The sequence below is a fragment of the Malus sylvestris genome, chromosome 3, assembly GCF_916048215.2.
Source record: "Malus sylvestris chromosome 3, drMalSylv7.2, whole genome shotgun sequence".
Taxonomy (NCBI): domain Eukaryota; kingdom Viridiplantae; phylum Streptophyta; class Magnoliopsida; order Rosales; family Rosaceae; genus Malus; species Malus sylvestris.
Window position 1 is genome coordinate 1,757,476 of NC_062262.1, and position 20,237 is coordinate 1,777,712.

Consider the following 20,237-nt stretch of genomic DNA (forward strand, 5'->3'; position numbering starts at 1 on the left):
TGAAATATTGGAAACCCAGATCAAAAAGTTAAGAGATTTAAAGAGATTGGGGATTGGCATGTGAGACTGGGCAAGCTGCTGCGAACCCAAGAAACTGGTTCAACTGAAACGGGAAGAGTGAGAGAGAAAGATATGAGAAGGAAGGGAGAGAAGAAGAGATATTTGTTGATTGGCTCTGTAAACTGCGACTCTGTAAACTGTGATGTGTGAGAGTATGTATGTGTAAGAAGCTTAAGAGAGTAAGGGCATTTTGGTAGTTTCAACTTTATGCCCTTTGCTTTACCATATTCTTGACATCACACAGCGATTTTTCGAAATAAAATATTTAAAAAAATAAGAAATTCAGAATCTTGTTTGCTGGTTATGGTAATAGTCCGATTATTTAATACCGATAAATGTATTAGAAAAATGATAGGGAGTTTTATCGAAAAACTTTCAGTACTGTTTATTTTTAAAGAAAAAAATATTTTTACCTTTTCTGGTACTACTCATTTACACCTACTTGTCATTTTTCATTAAAACTAAAGTTTTTTATGACTTTTGTTTGTTTTCCTAAAATAATAACAAGAATTTCTCAAAATGAGATTTTTCGTAGACTTTATGTTACCTCAAAGTTTAACATTAATTTTTGTGTCAATATGGCCAAAAAAATAAGGCGACAATGAATTCATAAAAAGTTTGAGTAAACTGCAGTTTACCCCTTAAACTATTATCGCAATTGAAATTGACCTCATGAACTAATTTTTTGGTAAATTAACCCCTGAATTATTTACAATCAGCCAAATTAACTCATTGCCATTAGGTTCTGTCCACTGTGCCGTCAAATTCAATGACAAATTAGTCTTTTCATCATCAATTCTTACTTGTCAATAAGCCATTCAGTACTATAGTATGGTGATATTTTTCTTCACTTGGAAGTAAGAGGTCTTCTGTTCGAATATCGTGGATGAAAAATTCGATACCAAATTAGGTTGCTCATTGTGTGGCTTAGCCGAACTCCCTCTCCCCTTAAGATAAAAATATCAATGTACTCAAAAAATAAATCTTACTTGTTAGTTATAAACACCAATAAAATAGTGATACAGGACACAAAATAATTCAAAAAGTTATAGCATAATAAGAAACATAAAGAAACGAAACATTTATATAACGGACCATTTCATATTGTCATTACAGGAACCGGATCCCATCATGAGCTTAGGAGGTTGAGCCTCCTGAGCAAAAGATCTGGGTCATTGAAATTTGATTATATGGCTACAAACAGGGGGTTCCTCTAAAAGTTATAATAATTGCAGCCGTTTGATCAAATTTCAACGGATCATGGATTTGCTCAGGAGGCTCAGCCTCCTAAGCTCAGGAGGGGATCTGGTTCCGTCATTACACATTGTTATGTGTCCACATGTCATAATTTTATTGATGGTTATAATTGACATGTAAGAATTGATGATAAAAAAATTAATTTGTCATTGAATTTGAAGGCAAAGTGGACGGAATATAACAACAAAGGATTAATTGGCTTATTTCAAATAGTTCAAGAGGTTAATTTACTAAAAAAATAATTCAGGAGTTGATTTCAACTGAAGTAATAGTTCAGGGAATCAAACGACACTTTGTCCAAAAAGTTTTGCATTACAAATAATTAATGATGCAAAATTATCTTATTAACTAGCCTGACTGGTCAAGGAATTTAACCGAGGATTTTCATGTTATTAAGAGGAGGAAAATGAAATGTGATAAACTTTTATGGTTTTATAGATATAGATGCACGTAACTAGAGAGTTTTAGGAAATGTTTCTACCAAAAAATAAAGAGAGTTTTAGAGAATGTCTTGAAAATTTGAAATGACCCACTTTAATGAGTCATTTACTCTTTTGATTCATAAATTAAAACTTTTACAATTGCAACTCTTTTAACATTTCTTCAAACCAAAATGCACCTATGTTCAACCCTATAAATACACATCTTCGACTATACATTTGGCAATTTTCGAACTTTCATATAAATGTTTAAATTTTTGACCCTTTGTCCATTTCAAGTAAAGGGATCTTTTCACTTGCGAAATAGAGAAGTTTTCAAATTTCAAGTCAAAAAAGTAGATGATTCATTGATGAGTCTCTTCATATGCCCTAGAGCTCTTGATTGTTTGAAATGAATTTGTGATAGCTAGTATGATTTGAAAATTTACCCAAGTAAAGTGAATAAGAAGGAATAAAACAATAGTTACTTTAGGTCGCTTCCAAGTTCCAAATACAATAAAATCTCGATAAATGAAAGCTCAATGAATTAATAACTTCAGTTAAACTAAAATCTTTTGGTCCCTACTCAGGCCAGATTACTAAAATAATAATCCCGCTAAATGTATAAGATCATTTTTTCTTCTTAAAATCCTTTAAAACTCAGCAAATATATAAATTAATAATTGACAAAATAAAATAAATAACACAAATATTCATAATACATATTGAATTTTTTTTTACTTTAACAAATTATACTTTCTCAATTCAACTCAATCTTAAACAGGGGTGCAACTTGAGTTGGGCTAATCCGAACCCACCCATGTCCAACCTGACTTTAAACCCGAACAAGCGAGATTTTTTTTTGTTATAACCCGCCTGAACCCAACCCAATTTCAACCCGTTTATTGATTGGGTTGAGTTGGATTGATCATTTGTCTGTCTATCTCCAACCCAACCTAACCCGACTAACCACACCTAATCTAACCAGATTGTAACCTATATCAATTAATGCTCATACTACACCCCAAGTGTGCCAAGTCCAAAAACCAATGCCCTTTCTAATAATTTTTTAATAAATTACCCTTTATAATTACATAAGTTTTTAGGGAATAAGATGCTTTGATTAGTCAGCCCATATTCGTAGCCTCTAAATCCTAAAATTTTATAGTAGATTGATTTACGAAATTAGAGTTAGCTAACTTTGATGCTACTTAGCTTAATTTTTTTAGGAATTCTTGGAAACTAAGTTGTTACAAGATTAAACTTAAAAAAGTTGGGCAATCCAAACTCAACCCAAGTAAACCCTAACAGAATTAAACCCGAGCCCAAATGAACTCAAATGAAACCCAACCCGAACCCGAGCCCAAATTGTAAAAGTTGGATTAGGATTGGGTTGACCTTCCAACCTGCCCAACCCACCCAAGTTGCATCCCTACTCATAAAATATGTTTCTAAAGTATATTTTATCTTCTACGGCATTAAGTTTTGAAATAGTAATAACCTCTTTAAAGTAATTATTTTTATTAGTCCCAAAAAGATTTTTTATAGAGATATTACTATACCTCACCTCATGCAAGATGGAAAATTATAATACCACTTTCCTTATTTTATTTTCCTCAACTAGTAAGTGTCATTTATTATAAGGAAAACTAATGAAAATAACTTGAAATTTTGAGTTTTAACGATAAAGATAAAATAAATGGTAAAATGAATAGTATCATGATTGACTTTTTAGTGTAAAAATGTAGTTTTTTGTTAAAGTAAACAGTACCAAAAGTTTTTCGCTAAAGTTCTTTTTATTATATTGGTTTGCCTTTCAGATACTTGTTAGCAAGATAGAAAGTGGCATAATAATTTTAATAGACATTGAAGGGCATTTACTTTTTATTAGTTTGCATAAAGGGCTAGATAAATCGAATAGAAGAGTGCTTTAAAAGGCATTGAATCAAGGCGTGAGAAGGTGATATTGGATTTTAAATAGTCGCTAATATTACAATGCAGTGACATTTTTCTTTACTTGGAAAGTAAGAGATTTTATGTTTAGTTTTTATGGATGGTGAATTCGATTTCTTTAAACGACGAATTTGATATCATATTATTGTGATTGGCCATGATGTGGTTTAGTAGGATCAAGAAAGAGAAAAAGAATGTAGACATTGGATTTGAAGAAGGATATTCTGGTTAATATCATTGATTCACTGTTGATTAGTTTATTGAGCTCAAATTTTGCTTTACTTTGTTGTATTGTACGTTTTCATGACACCTTTTTGGTGCAACAAACCGTTTATAGTCAGCTAAATTTGCCAAGCCCATATCCCTAATTCCATGCCTTCAACTTTGTATGGAATAGCTACTTCTATCTTAAGGCCATTTTTAGGAGAAATACTAGGGTTCAGCGGGTGGACTACGTCATATTTTCGGTCAGCACACATAAAGAATGAAACTCTTTTACATTCGGGTCTCATTTGTCTCCATGATAATTTCAACTTGAGCACAAATTTTTTTCTTGTTAAGTATAATCGAACAAAAGATATAATCCACTTATGATACTTTTGAACTCAAGAATTTCTCCATCATTGGAGGCTTTTGAGGGCCCGAGAAGCCATTTGGAAAAGGAAAACCATATATATACATGGGCTGGACGTTCCCCATATAAGCTTCCTAGTACCCCATATGCTTCCTTTTGTGAAACTTCTATATGAACTAAGATGATGACACTTGCAATTGGCCGACATAACTGGATCAAAGCTATAATATGTTTGCCAAAATTCATATCTATACTATTATTAAGAGAAGAGCCTTTGTCAACTTTTTTTCCCCACTTTTTCCAATTTTGCCCATGAGGATGGCAAAATAGTAATTGTGTACCTTTTGATAAAATGACAACCATATCCCTATTTTTCCTATTTTACCCTTTTTTTTATACTTATTTTTCTAATTTTAACCTTACTTTTACATAAGAAGAACAAAACAGTAATTATGTAATATTAAAAAAAAATATGCACTTATTAAGACAAATTGTTCACACATATAAAGTATGTGCTCTCTGCTAGTTTCTCATAAATAAAAACAACAAATTTATGTGGTTTTATCTCTATATGAATCATCTATCCAAGATCATACTTTTTTTTTTAAAAAAGAAACTTAATTTTAAGTTTATTTTTAGGGAGTTTTAATTTTGAAAGTCTCTCACTTTAATGAAAAACCACATTTTTACACTAAAAAATCAAACTTGATACTATTCACTTTACTCTTTATTTTGTCCTTATCGTTAAAATTCAAAATTTTTAAACAATTTTCATTAGTTTTCTTTTATTTTTAACCTAAATGAATTGAGTTACAAAAAGCCAACCAAGAAAACGAACTAAATTGATTGGATATATTAATGGATGACACCCCAGCTGCCTGTGTGTCACAATCCTTCAATTTTGTCTAGCATGGATAAGAACCACACAACATATGCATGTAAACAATCCATAAGTTTTCTCCTTAACATTTTCCAACGGTGGTTTGAAAACTTGGAAGTTTATATCTTTATTTTGACTTTCTTGCTAGCCCACTTTTTTCTGCATCGTACGGAAAAGGAAGACTAATTGATTAATATGTTCAAAGCCTATGCCTTGAAACACACACATTACTCGAAACTACACAACTACCACTTTCAATGAAATTGGGGGGTCCTTCATTCTCAACAGGCCAAAATATTCTGAACACGATTTGTAAGTGAATACACATAGGAATATGATATTCACACGTTTTATTTTACTTCTCATACATCTTTTTAATTTTCGATCATTGGATCAGATGATTAAAGAAGATCAATGAACATAAATTATTAAGGAATGTATGAGAAGCAAAATAAGGTGTGTGAATAGCAAACCCCTTAACACATATCTAGAGTTTATTTTAAGATGTTACAACAAATGAGAGATTAGTTCGTAGAAGTGTTCATTGTTACTCAAAAAGTTAAAAGACAAAATTGCAAAAATAAAATTTCAATATAATTGTGGGGATATCAAACTAACAATAAGCTCTATATGTAACATGATTAAGTGCCTCGTTTTGGATTATTACGGTAGGAAACAGTTCTTCTAGTAAGCACTTACGCAAAAAATTCTTTTATTATAAACATGTGAAATATTTTATTAAAAACATATTATTCTGAAGAAGCACACATTAGGTGTTCTCGCTAAAGCGTTTATAAATAAAAATATGTTTTTAAGTTTTTATACTAAACATAGTCAAAATCATTTTTTATTGTCAAAAAACACTTGCAACCATTTTGGAAGCTATCCAAAGCAGGTTAGTGTACTTTCAGTTATATATATTTTTTTTATTTAAAATTTTATAACCAGTTCTATTTGTACATATTTTTTACAAATTACTTCAACCTTTTGGTACATTTGAGTCTTTGAAACTATAACAAAATAAAAAGCGTGAGCAGATAAAGTGGTCCAAGAGAGGCCTACACTCCTCCAGTGCATTGGACAACCACCACACAATGCAGGGCATGGCTTCTTCTATTTCAACCCTCTTATAGGAACTTTTTCTAGCCATGCAATAAGGATTTGGATCATCTCCTGAGCTTATGGAGAGGATCCTCCTGACCAACACATGTGGACCGTTGGATGAAAATCCAACGGCTACAAACAGGGGATCCCTTTAAAGTTATAATAATTATAGCCGTTATATTTTCATCCAACGGCCCAAGTGTGTTGGTCAGGAGGATCATTTCCTTAAGCTCAGGAGAGGATCCAAATCCATGCAATAATTGGAAGAGTGGGTGATTTTAGGACCATTTTTGGGACCCCTCTTGAGCTATCTACAAAACATTTTCATTAATTCGGGAGGTTTAGAGAATTCATATGCAATTTTTTGTCCCTATTGAACAAAGTCAGTTCCTAATTGCACTTTCTCCATCCAAATTTTCACTTATTTTCTTTTGGAAAATTTAATAATAATATTATTATATTAAATTTATTAATTGAATGGAAATTAGAAGTGGAGTCTTTTGGTAGAAAGATATGTCTACTTAAATGAAGTGTTGCAATTTTTGACTCTTCATGAATAGTCACAAGCTTTCCAAAGAGGTATCTCACATTCTATAAATAGGGAAGCCTCCTATAATCACAATAGAACTTTTCATTATACATATATATAGTGCATTAAATATTAGAGTCTCATTGAGTCCACATAAGAGAGTTTTCAACACAATCGTGGTTCATAGAGCCTTGTGATTTGGAGTGCTACTATTACAAGGATGTAGTCGTTGTATCTTGGGAGACATGCGCCGATCAACCATGAGCACCATAGTGGGGCGTAAACTTGTCTTAAGGACAAAGTGTCCAACACTTGCCTCGACTGTATTTTCTAGGTTTTTCTAATCCATTATATCATGTTCATTTTACATGGGTTACTTATGTGCATGCATTACTTTGATATATAATTGCATGAATTATTTTTTGATTTTATATGTGATTTAGTATAGCAATTAGACCCTATTTTCCAACATTTTCTTTCAAGTACTAAACACTTCAGAAAGATATGTGATCCCCAAGCCAGGAAGCAAAACATGCATTGACTTCAAAGCAACATTGTTAAGTATTGGTTCGGTACTGAGGTGATTTTATAAAAAGTGGGTATAAAAAAAAGCTGAGCTCAAAAAAATGTTTGGTAAACACTTAAAAACAACTTATTTTCACAGTTTTGGGTGAAAAAAACTGAAAACGTGAAGCTGCAAAAATGAGTTTATTCTCACAGCATAGCAGAAACAATTTTTTTTCAAAGTATAGCAATACCAAACCAGCATGCAGTTTTAGTTTCATGAGCACGTATGAAGTACAATGATATGTCCAAAGACAATCTTCGGCGTAGCAAAATTAACAGTTCATCTACTTAAGAACAAGTTCTACTAATTACTTATGCCATGTGTCGAGAATATTTATTTGGATTATGTAATCAGTCTTAACTATAATTAAGTCATATGGTGTCAAACTTGTTTTCAAACATTAGTGGCTTAAAGGGTTATAAATGTATAATTTCTTTTGGGAAAACTGTTTTAAGGAATTATGGAACGATAGAAAGAATGTAAGCCAGAATGTGAATTGTAAACCTGGAACTCGAGGTTGAGTAGAAACTGTACTCGTTCAGCCGCCAAGTCCATCAGTTCATCTTTAGATTCACCATCATCTTCTCCATTTTGGTCTTGTCCGCATATATAAAATTCACGTGGGAGGATGAGTAGCATGAAAAAGAAGGGTATCGAGCAATTCAAAGTAAGCATTTGGATTATGAATCTAAATTGATTGCGAAAAGAATCCATTCCTGAAATCATAGCACATAAGAGTATTTCTTGAAGTTTGTTACCAGTGTGGTCAAATTCTTAAACATCATGCCTTTGAAAGATGAATGGACCAATTGTGTCGATACAAAATTTCGAAACATAGATTCAGTTGTACAAAAGATCTCTTTTTGTGAAAACAAAAACGAAAAACTGAAAATCTTCTTAACTGATAATATCCTATTCATGGATTTAAATATCGATATTATCGGCGAAATATCGCCGATAATATCGATTTTTCGGGTAATGGATATTTAAATAGGTATCCGTGTGGTTTTCGTCAAAATATCGCGATATTATCGATAATATCGAAAATATCGCGATATTTTGGAAATATCGAGATATTTTGTTAACCGTGCTACTCGGAGAAGAACGCCGGAGCTGCTACAGCTCCGGCCGACCACAAACAAGGGTTCTAGACCCCGATCTAGGTATCAAACAAAAGCACGAGACGAGAGGAGTGCGTTTATACCTTCCATTTGTCGTGAAACAACCCGTGGTGGTCGGAAAACCTCTCGACACCCACGGTCTCGCCGGAGATGGGTGCGCCTATTCCCGGGCTGATTCCGTGCTAAATCCTTGGTAAAAAGGACAGAATAACCTCAATAATCACATCCAAGCAACAAACCAACACGGAAAGAGAGGTTCGAGGCTTACCTAACCATAACCCATGAAGAACTCGCCGGAGATTCTTGGGGTTTCGTCGAGTTGCGCAGCGACGGGAGAGAGAGAAAGAGAGAGAGAGAGACGACGGCGTGTAGAAGGTGGTGACGATGCCGTCGACGGAGTACCACGAAGGGTGTGCGTGGGTGCTCTCGGGTGTGGGTCAAAGGGTGAAAGAGTGAGGGTCTTCGAGAGAGGGAGAGTGAGTGCAGAGAAGAAAGAAGGAGAAAGAGGTCACGGGGTGGGGAGAGAGAGAGATACGTGAGGGTGCTAGGGTGCTACCACGTGGTAGCTTGAGAGAATTTGGAAATCAAGATGAATGGTCCAGATTTGGTTAAGATAGGGGACTAAAACGATAATTTCATAATTATTTGGGGAACCACGAAAATATATAAAAATTTGGGATTGGGTTGTTACAATGTGTCTGTGCGTGTGTGTGTGTAGAAGTGGGGTGTGTGTGTGTGTTATCCGAGAGAAGAAAAAAAAATCCAAACCTGCTTTCAAAATATCCAGGCTATGTGTTAGTCTGTGTGTGTTATTTGAGAGAAAAAAAAATAAAATATATAAAGTGTAAAATATTGTACTAATTCATTATATATAATGATTGTGGTGTCTTTAAACTTTTTTTCATTAATTACTACATATTTTTTACACTCACAATGTTTGCCAGCTCGCTATATAATCAATTTAAATCAGTTAAATCTATCATGCAATGCATTTCATTCTAATTTTTTGTGATAAACTAATAGATAATTGACTAAATAAACATCTTGCAAAGTTTCAATTAAAATTTCCAAGTTTTTCTTACAATTTCCGTGGTTTCCATGTAATTTTTATCGATATCGATATTTTACCGATATTTCCATCGATATTTCCGTGTTTTCGGACTACCGATATTTCCGATATCACCGATATTTTCTTCCTTGATCCTATTAGAGGCTCACCTTGGATACATAATTTGCTTTCATCTTTTCTACTTCAACTCCGACAAAGCCATCTCTTTATCGAGCAAACTAAATCCAGGTTGCTTAAGAATCTTCCTCTGCTTCATCACCATCCTTACGTCCACAACCTCTTCCCATTCTCCATCAGCAGCATAGATATTTGATAGTGTAACAAAACCTCCGGGTCTCTTTAACTTCATTTTGGCCGAATAGCTTCAGCCATCATTTTGGCAAGATCTCATCATTTTGTCAATGTCACTTCACTTGCCTGCACTCCTCCTTTCATTCTTTCAAAAAGTTCTATAGAGGAATCAACCATACCGTACTTAGCATAACATCCAATCAACTCATTCCATTTTGTATTTCCCAACGATAGCCATTTTGTTTTTAATTTGTAGTTAAAACTAAATTTGTAAACCAAATGATGTGTCACTAATAAGAAATAAGCATGTTAATCAACACTTGAGTAATTCAATCAACAACATCTACATCATCTGGTTTACAAAATTTAATTTAGAAATTTAATTTCTCTAACATTATCCGATAAGTAATAAGGAGTGTTCAACCCATCCAATTGTCTTATTTTCTTACCCTTTTAAAAGTAAAATTATTATTAACAACTTTGTCCTTAGAGAATGACAAACCTAATATAAAATTACAAAATAATTAACCAGCAATTAAGTAAGGTACTTATGACGATTTATACCTAGTATATGGCGGCAATGTCCTTACATATAAGGTTTGCGTATGTTTTGGGCACAAATTACAGGGCTTGAGTCTAGATGCACCTATGTTGTGGAAATTTTCAGGTCGACGGGCCGAGGGCCCACTCTAACAACACCGATATTGTCCCCACTTAACCACCTGCACAATCCTCAGGTGTGGGATTTTATCACAAAATGCCTCGATGTTAGTTAGAGAGGGGTATTTCTATTTAAAGCACTCTTCTCTTCTCCCTCTGTCCGATGTGGGACTGGGGGTTCCTACACTCCCCCGCATGTGAGACCCCACTTATGGGTCACACGTGAATTTCCACACATCGGCAACCACGTGGAGCCATGTCGGGACTCACCCAATCACGCGGGGCCAATGGGGACCCACCCAAACACGTGGCATCTTTGGCCTACGTGGACAATCACGCGAGGCCAACGGGGATCCACCCAATCACGTGGCAGTACGGGCCCGCCTCCTGGCTCTGATACCATTTGGAAATTTTCAGGTCGACGGGCCGAGGGCCCACTCTAACAACACCGATACTGTCCCCACTTAACCACCTGCACAATCCTCAGGTGTGGGGTTTTATCACAAAAGGTCTCGATGTTAGTTAGAGAGGGGTATTTCTATTTAAAGCACTCTTCTCTTCTCCCTCTGTCCGATGTGGGACCGGGGGTTCCAACATATGTAATGAGTCCTTCATCTTCACAAACGACTAAATAAACGTTCCATCATGCCAGACTTGCGGTTGGAGATTTGCCATTCGGGCAATGGATGCAAAAAGTCTTTGTCAATCTTAATGTGCATGCAGGCCAATTACTTGGAAGCTGCCTTCTTTGAATGCTTCAAAGAGATGAAACATCAATGCTGTTCTGAGTCTAGTTTTAAACTCAAGTCTTTCCTCTTGTCCATGGCCTACAACAAGCATTCTTTTCTACCCCTTTTTTTGGGTCGAAACCTAACTAGTCCAATCTAGACTTGGAAACTCTACAGCTACTCTTTTTGTAGAATTTAGAAGCTTCTAGTCACGTCTCTTCCCCACCCATCACTTCAATGAAAAAGAAACCACAATCCAGATGCATATCGTAAATAAAACTCATCATGATAATAATTAATAATACACATGATTGAATTCAACCGATAATGCATTAAAGATTGCATAAATCATTGGCCATGATAAATTATATGTACCATATTATATCGACCCTGAAACTACCAAGTATTGGTCAACTAAGAAGCACTTTAAACCCACCAAAGGGTTCGTGCTTCAGAGGCGCTTAGGCTTGTAACACATCGGTGCCCTTCGATACCTATTTTACCTTCCTTGCAGGTTGCTTCGCTAGTCCACCCACGACCAGAGCACAATTGCGAAGGTCTTTACACCACACTTTATGTCGACTTGAGGTCCACCCGGTTTTGTGCATCAACCTTGGGACCTTCTGTGGGAATCAACACTTCGAATCCTACTCATCTCGAACATGAAACACCAGGGTAGTTTTCCGGCTTACTTTACAAGGTTTGAGAGGTTCTGCAGTAAGTGAGAAAGCTTGGAGTTTTTGAAGTTGCTATTGAGAAGAGTGGAAGAACGCGTTAAGCCATAAAAGAATGAGCAAGGGTTTATACCATTGATAATTCCTCTATTTATTCGGACATTATAAGAGAATTATTGTACATTCGATACTACATGGTACATTAAGAACTAAAGAGTATTTGAAAATAAATAATACACAAACTTTTGATATACAAAAGAACTGGATTATAATTGGAAGCAGTTAAAGTATTGAACTTATGAAAGAACATGGATCGGGTGGAGCTGAGACTTCGACAGTTCCTTCAAGCATCAATGCGACTTTCTTCATGGTAGGTCTGAGCGACGGATCCTCCTGAATGCACCATATTGCAATCATCACATACTTCTCCATCTTCTTGATGTCATGCATTGCCTCATCGTCATTCTTGAATAGCTGGTGCAGATTATTCTGCTTATAGCAATCGTATGCCCAATCAGCTAGTATCACTTTATCTTCATCCTCTGCCGCTACCTCGAAATGCTTCCTGCAGAAAATAATCTCTAACAACAAAATTCCGTAGCTGTAAATATCAACCTTGGCCGTGATAGGCAACCTATTCAACCATTCAGGGGCCACATAACCTTTCGTTCCCCTGATTCCGGTTGTGGTTAGAGTCTGGTCGATTTTCAAAAGCTTGGCTAGTCCGAAGTCAGAAATTCTCGCCGTGAAAGAGTCATCGAGAAGAATGTTTTGAGGCTTGATGTCACAATGTACGATTTTTCTGCTGCACTCCTCATGCAAATACAACAACCCTCTTGCAATTCCCAGTGCAATTTGCCTTCTCTGGCACCAGCTTGGCCTCAACTCTCCAAAAAGGAAGCTCGCTAAAGATCCATTGCTCATGAACTCATACACAAGCATTTGGTGCTCTCCCTCGTAACAAAATCCAAGCAGCTGGACTAAATTTCTGTGGTTTGTTCTGCCAATAGCACTCACTTCCGCTTTGAATTCCAAATCATTTTCTCCGACCTTAGCGACTAAGCTTTTGACAGCAACGCTCTTCCCATTATCAGGGGCTAAAACTCCTTTGAAAACTATTGCAGAAGTACCGCGTCCTAGTTCTTCCTCGAATTCGTTCGTAGCCTTTTTTAGCTCCTCATAAGTGAAATGCCTCAAATTCATGTCAGAGATGACTCGATAAGGTTGAATCAACTTCGTTTTTCTATAAGAAATACGAGAAACAACCAAATAGGTTGTTAATAGAAAAATCAAGTTCAGAAACCCCGAGCTACTCAGGAGCACTGATCCGATGAGGATCAAAGTTGAGCGATCTTTCTTTTTTGTATTTGGAACTTCAGGTATCAAAGTGTAGTTGTCTTTCCTTACTTTGATGAGAGCTTTTCCACCAACATTCGGGTCCATCCTTCCGTTCGAAAGAGGAATTCTCTTCTTTTCACACTCTCCATTCTTGAAAATGGCGACGGCACAAAAACAATCATTGAAGCAATTCTGTATGCACCAATCCTCATCTACCGATGTAAATTGCTCATAACCACCGCCAGACCACTCTGTGTTTTGCATCTCACGAAATTCAAAACTCTCTGTCTCAGGCGAGGCCTCATCACAACTTTGTGAAACAAAGTTTTGCTTGCATCCTTTCAAGACATCATTGGGATCAATTAATGTGTAGCCATAAGGACATTGGCAAGTTGGTCCTTCATCATTATAGCTGCAGAGGCTGTTGTATCCACATGCACCACTGCCTACGTCTCCTTCAATTGTTAAGCAAATATTCGAAGGTTTGGAGGTCAAAGGGGACCAAGCCATGGGGCTTCCGGCACTTGAGGCAGCGGCAGCGGTTTTAGGATGAACAGAGTGCCTCAAAACTCCGTCATGCTCCAGAGTTACTTTATGGTAGAAATTTTGCATGGAAACTGTGTTGGATGATACCATATTCAGTATGCTTCCGTTCTTTGCAATAAGGTAAAGATAGCCGGACTGATTGAAGATGACCTGAAAGCCGGTATACATAGTCATGGTTGCATAGTAAGCAAAATTGTTTGTCGGCAGTGGGAATCGCGTTGTGTAAAGCAAGAGATTTCCGTCAGATTGTAGAACAAACATGAATCTTCCCCGTGAGTAATTTGTTGCCGTGTAGCGTGCAAAGAGTACGTCATTCTGATTTAGAATCTGTGTAGGTAGTATTGTATCCGTTGGTTCATCAAAACTCTCCCACACATTGGATGAACTTCGATCCGCCAGCACAAAATTTCCAGTGTCTAGCATAGATGCATAGGCAACTCCGGGACCAACAGATTGAGCAGACCATATGCGCTTGCCGGTTGCATCATTGAGCATAAACTCGCCACCGTTCGAAAGCTCAACTTTGGATCCCTCTGGAACTAGATTTTCCCCATTGGCTGACCAGACTATAGTTTTATCTTTTATCTTATCGAACCAAATGGCTAGTAAGAACCCTTCTTTTCCGATTCTTTGAAAACCGATAGCAAAGTCACCAGATGGCGATGTCCATGATGATGAGTTTTCATTTAGTGCAGTGAGAGATGAGCCTAAAGAAATGTTTTTGGCGGTTTGAGCTAGGGTGGAAAATGGTAGAAACATGAAAAGGACGAAGAAGAGAAGATTTATCAGTGGACAAGCCATGGGAAAATTACAAAGGTGACGAAAAATTTCAAATAAATTATATTTTCTGTGTCAATCACTTGCAATTTTTTATTTCATCTTCTTCAAGTATGAAATAACAAACTTGGATGCTGGACGATGATGTGATTTCTTGTGCTTAAATTAGAGGATCAAACCGCAACAAAGTCAACAATGAGCTCATTTTCGTCAATGGTTCAATTGACTTTGATTCCAAGTCTTTTTTTGGATTCTTCACGGGCATTACTTGGAAACTGTTTACTTTGACTCTTCAAGATGTACTTTGTTCAATTCTGCATGGCGTGTAAGATAATTTAGTTTTCTGAGTATTCTAAGATGCATGGATGAAAGTTCAAGACAGTGATAAAACATTTTAAATGAAAATTGTTACGGATTTGAAGAAATCAACTTACTTATAAGCCAAACTTACTAATAAAACAATCAATTGGTAACATAAGAAGTAATCTGACATTCACAACACAATTTATCATGTGTGACGAATTTTAAAATCAAACACTAATATTGGATGCGCATACACGATGGGACCTCAAATTTCAACATGCACAATTACTCTTTCAACAAAAACAATATGGACTCTCTGAATTCTGAACTACAAGGTTCAAGATTTTGAGTTTTCTTTGATCATGATAGCAAAGAAACAAACACTTAAATTATTGAACTCATAATGACGATGGATTCGGTGGAACTGAAACTTCAACAGTTCCTTCTGGCATCTGCGTGACTTTCTTCATCGTCGGTCTCAGTGACGGGTCCTCTGAATGTACCACATTGCAATTATCACGTAATTCTCCATCATCTTGACGTCTTCCATTGCCTCACCGTCCTTGTCCAATTGCAAATTCAGCTTCTTTTGCATACAGAAATCATATGCCCAACAAGCTAGTATCAGCTGATCTACATTATCCACATGTTCATCAAAATTATTCCTCCAACAAATAATTTTTAGTAACAAAATGCCATCGCTATAAACATCTACCTTCACTGGGATAGGCATGTTTTTTAACCTATGAGGATGTGAAGGTAAAAAAAATCTCACATTAGTGAAAGGATAAACCTTGCCACGTCATCACTTAACGGTTTATTTAACAGATTTTCTAACGGATGTATAAAATTGAAATAAAATGATAAGTAAATGTATGAAATTGAAATGTTTTAAAAATGTTGTAAGGAATTGAAATTGACCCCAAACCTGAAGGGGTAAAATGTAATTTACCCTTAACTTTAATATATATACCAAATTTGGTTTCAACTCTTGCTTTTGGATTTATCGATCCGCTGGTGGAGGTTGCTTGCAAGTCTTTCAATCTTATATATAGGGAATTGCTGAATGCCAAAATACCCCATTTATCCCCCCACCCCAAACACCACCCAACCCAAGCCAAAACATTGGGCTAAAAGTCAAATGCTAAAACTGGGTTAAATACCCCCCAGGTTCCCCCCACACACGCATGGACTTGCCTAAAATAGGTCCAGTCTCGGCCCGCTCACTCGCCGACCTGCCTCACGCAGCCCACGTGCCTTCATCGCCCGACAACGGGGGGCCCACTGTCAGGGCCGCTGTGGGCCACATCCCCGTGCCCAATGGCTCTTTTTCACATCCAACGACAAGAATTTAAGGACCGTTGGTTGATCCAACAGTCCAGAATCATTTTTTTTTAAATGTTATTTTAAAATACATTGAATCCAACAGCTGAGATCAAATATAATCAAATCTAACGATAAAAAAAAGATCTAACAACCCAAATTTAAATCCAAATACTAAAATAATTAAAAAAAATTATTTAATTGAAAATTCACCAAAAAACTCTATAAATACCTATGTATTTGTTCAAACATCTATACAAAACTCAATTTTCTCCTACAATTCTTCCAATTTATCTTTCTACCATTTCTTTCCATTTCCAAATTGTTCAACATGGCAAGAGAGCATATTAGAGGTCATAATTGGATCTATGAGGAAGATGTTGCGTTATGCTTGTCATGGGTTTCTATTAGCGAAGATGATGCAGTTGACACAAATAAAAAAAAAAAAAGGTTTTGTGGGATAAAATCTTTGCAAAGTTTCAAGAAAACTGCAACGGCGGTGAGAGGGACGGTAGTGGTGTTTACGATCGATGGAAGACTATCAACAAAACATGCACTTTATGGAAGGGAAGTTTGGAGGGAGCCGTGGTTGGCATGGCTAGTGGAAGGAGCGCCGCAGAAGTTGTGAGGCTTTTTTCTTGATATTTTATTTGTCATGTACATAATATTATTTTGCAACTAATTGTTTTTATGTATTTTTTGCATAGGGTGACAAAAGCAATGGAAATTTATAAGACGAGAGCAAAACCAAATAATCAAGTTTTTAAGTTGCAACAGGCTTGGGACGTCTTCAAGGATTGTTCGAGGTGGGGAACAGATGCAGACCAACAATGGGGAAGATTATTTCAACGTGAAGTTGCACCGACAAATGCTGGAGATAAAGGTGTCAATGAAGATGTTGCCGAAATAACCCCAACTCCTTCTTTTGCAAGGCCCCCAGAAAGAGATAAGCAAAAGGAAGCAAAGAGAAAAGGGAAGTCCCAAGATCTTTCGAGTGGACACATTGCTACAGGAATTACAAAATTGAGTGAAACCCATTGTCACATCCCGGCCTGGGCCCTCACCGCCGTAGCACAATATTGTCCGATTTGGGCCCCAACTACGCCCTCACAGTTTTGTTTCTGGGAACTCACATGAGAACTTCCCAGTGGGTCACCAATCTTGGGATTGCTCTCGCACGAACTCGCTTAACTTCGGAGTTCCGATGGAACCTGAAGCTAATGAGTTCTCAAAAAGCTTCATACTAGGTAGAGATGAGAATATACATATAAGGCTTACATGATCCACTCCCCTGGGTGATGTGAGATGTAACAAGGCATGGGCCCCCACCACATCCCGTACTTGACTCCATTGTAGCATGATATTGTCCACTTTGGGCCCCGACCATGCTCTCACGGTTTGGTTTTTGGGAACTCACACGAGAACTTCCCAGTGGGTCACCTATCCTGGGTTGCTCTCGCGCGAACTCGCTTAACTTCAGAGTTCCGATGGAACCCGAAACCAGTGAGTTCTCAAAAGGCCTCATGCTTGGTAGAGATGGGAACATACATATAAGGCTTACATAATCCACTCCCTTAGGAGATGTGGGATGTAACACTCATAGCGCTCACCACGAAGAAGCGGCCTGAATGCGTTTGTAAATGAAGGAAGAAGGGGATAGGGAGCAAGAGAGGTTCGAAATAAATTTGATGATGGAGGACCTCAACATATACACTTCAGAGAGGAAGAAGTACTTACATGGTAAGCAAAGGGAAATTTTGCAAAGGGATGTCAGAAGGAGTATATTTTAAGATGATAATTCATCTGAAGGCTATATCCCAAGTCCACCATCACAAAATCAAGATGGTGGATATCATTATTAAGTTTATGAATTTTCGATTGTATTAATTTTATGTGGTTCATGAATTGTCGTTTGTATTAAGTTTATGTACTTTATTAATTGTTGTGTGTATTAATTATTGTTTCTATTAATCTAGATGCCTTCAATAATTATTGTACTTATTATTTGACACTTTGATGTAGAGTAGATGCCTTCAATAATTCAACTTCCATTCAATAATTTATCCAACATACTACACAAAATATTTTGCACAAGAAGCCACTTAAATGTATTACTAGAAAATACGAACATAGTACACTTAAAATTATTACATAAATGCTCAACAACATCATCAACGTTCACCTTCTCGACGCCATACATGCTCAACCAAATCCTTGCGGAATGTGTTATGACCTTGAGGAGCTTGAATTTTATTTAAACGTCTCATATACTCACTCAATGTGACCCTATCCTATTGGGTCTCATATGTGGTTTTAGCAAGATATTCAACATCTCTTGCAATAGCTTTCGCATGTGTTTGTTGGTCATCATCCACATCTTCGTTTGAATTTTCTTCAATTTCGATGTACTCATCTTCGACAATTGTGTTCAATATGTTATCAAAAAGCTCTCTTCTCATCCGAAACCGCCTCCGAAAATCATGAGAAAGAAATCTTGGACGCTCGATGAAATAATCTTTCATCATTCGGTCATGACACTTTTCTCTATCACGTTGCACAAACGAACACCCATGATAGAACCACGATGGCTAGATTCGGCATGGTGCTAATATTGCATAAGCGAGTTTGCAAGTTCAGCTTCGGCGTTGATCATTTCAGCATCCTCAATGTCAAACCTTGCTTGGTATTGTGCCATCTGCATTGCCCTGCTACGCTTTCTTCTATCACCCATTGATGAGATATTGAGGACTTTTAGGAAACAAAAACACTTTGAAAGTTGAGAGATTGGTGAATATAGAGGATGATTGAAGGTTGAAAGATTGGGTGATCAACTGATATTGGACCTGTGTTTATATAGAGGATGAAAGTTGAACGGTTGGTGAAAGTTGAAAGTTTGGTGAAAGTTGAACGGTTGGTGAAAGTTAAAAATTTGCTGAAAGTTGAAAGATTGGTGAAAGTTGAAGGCTTGCTTTGTGGAAATATTTAGTGATTTTTCAATATTTATCAGAATTTAAATATTTTTAGATTAAAATGTTCATAAAATTAATTTACGATAGTTTACATAATTTTTTTCTTAAAAAAGTTAAATTAAGAAAAAAAATTAGTCTAAGTTCATTCTTTAATAATCCCGGGCTAAAATTTTAGGTCAAAATGGTTGGAGCAGAAAAACTGTTTCTGGACTAAAAACCAAATTTTCTGAGCTAAAAAATTTGGCTTTTAGCCTAAGGGTTGGAGATAGTCTAAGCGTTATGTCTTTGATTCTTTTGTTTACTTGTGCATGCCACAATATGCTTTGAGTCTTCAAGTGATAAAAGTTTACATGAGTAGTTTTTAGATCAAGTGCCGCTATTAATTACTCTCTGTCATACCCATCGTAAAAGTTCGAGACAATAACAAATCATTTTACTCTTTTAGTCAAGGATAAAAATTAAGAAATAAATAACTAGCAATTAAGTAATAAGGTGCTTATGACGATTTATACCTAGTATATCGTGGCAATGTCCGTACGTATAAGGTCTGCATATGTTTTTGGCACAAATTACAGCGCTTGAGCCTCGAGTCTAGATGCAGCGCTGTAAGGTTTGCAATCGGGATCATGCATTCTACTACTTAATTTTCAAGTCAACTGTAACGAGTTCCGTCGTCTTCACTAACAACTAAATAAACGTTCAATCATGGTAGATTTGCAGTTGGATATTTGGTAATTGGGTAATGGATGCAAAGTCTTTTTAAGTCTTAATATGCATGCAGGCCAATCACTTGGAAGCCGCCTTCTTTGAATGCTTCAAAGAGATTGAACATCAATGCTGTTCTGAGTCTAGTTTTAAACTCGAGTCTTTCCTATTGTCCATGGCCTACAACAAGCATTCTTTTCTACCCCTTTTTTTGGGTTGAAGCCCTAACTAGTCCAATCTAGACTTGGAAACTCTATACAGCTACTCTTTTTTGTAGAATTTAGAAGCTTCTAGTCACGTCTCTTCTAGCCCAGCACTTCAATGAAAAAGAAACAAAAAATTGGATCACACAGAAAACACAATCCAGATGCATATCGTAAATAAAACCT

At 36.4% G+C, this 20,237-nt stretch overlaps 1 protein-coding gene across 1 annotated transcript; it reads right to left on the reverse strand.

Annotated features, from left to right (window-relative positions):
- Nucleotides 1-12,013: 12,013 nt before the first annotated feature.
- LOC126617491 (G-type lectin S-receptor-like serine/threonine-protein kinase LECRK3) lies at nt 12,014-14,662 on the reverse strand. Its single transcript, XM_050285585.1, has one exon. The coding sequence runs from the start codon at nt 14,570-14,572 to the stop codon at nt 12,170-12,172; it is 2,403 nt and encodes an 800-aa protein (XP_050141542.1). The 5' UTR covers nt 14,573-14,662; the 3' UTR covers nt 12,014-12,169.
- Between the last annotated feature and the right edge of the window lie 5,575 nt (nt 14,663-20,237).

Coding starts and splice junctions, on each gene's coding strand:
- LOC126617491 (XM_050285585.1), bottom strand. CDS start 14,572: ATGGCTTGTCCACTGATAAATCTTCTCTTCTTCGTCCTTTTCATGTTT.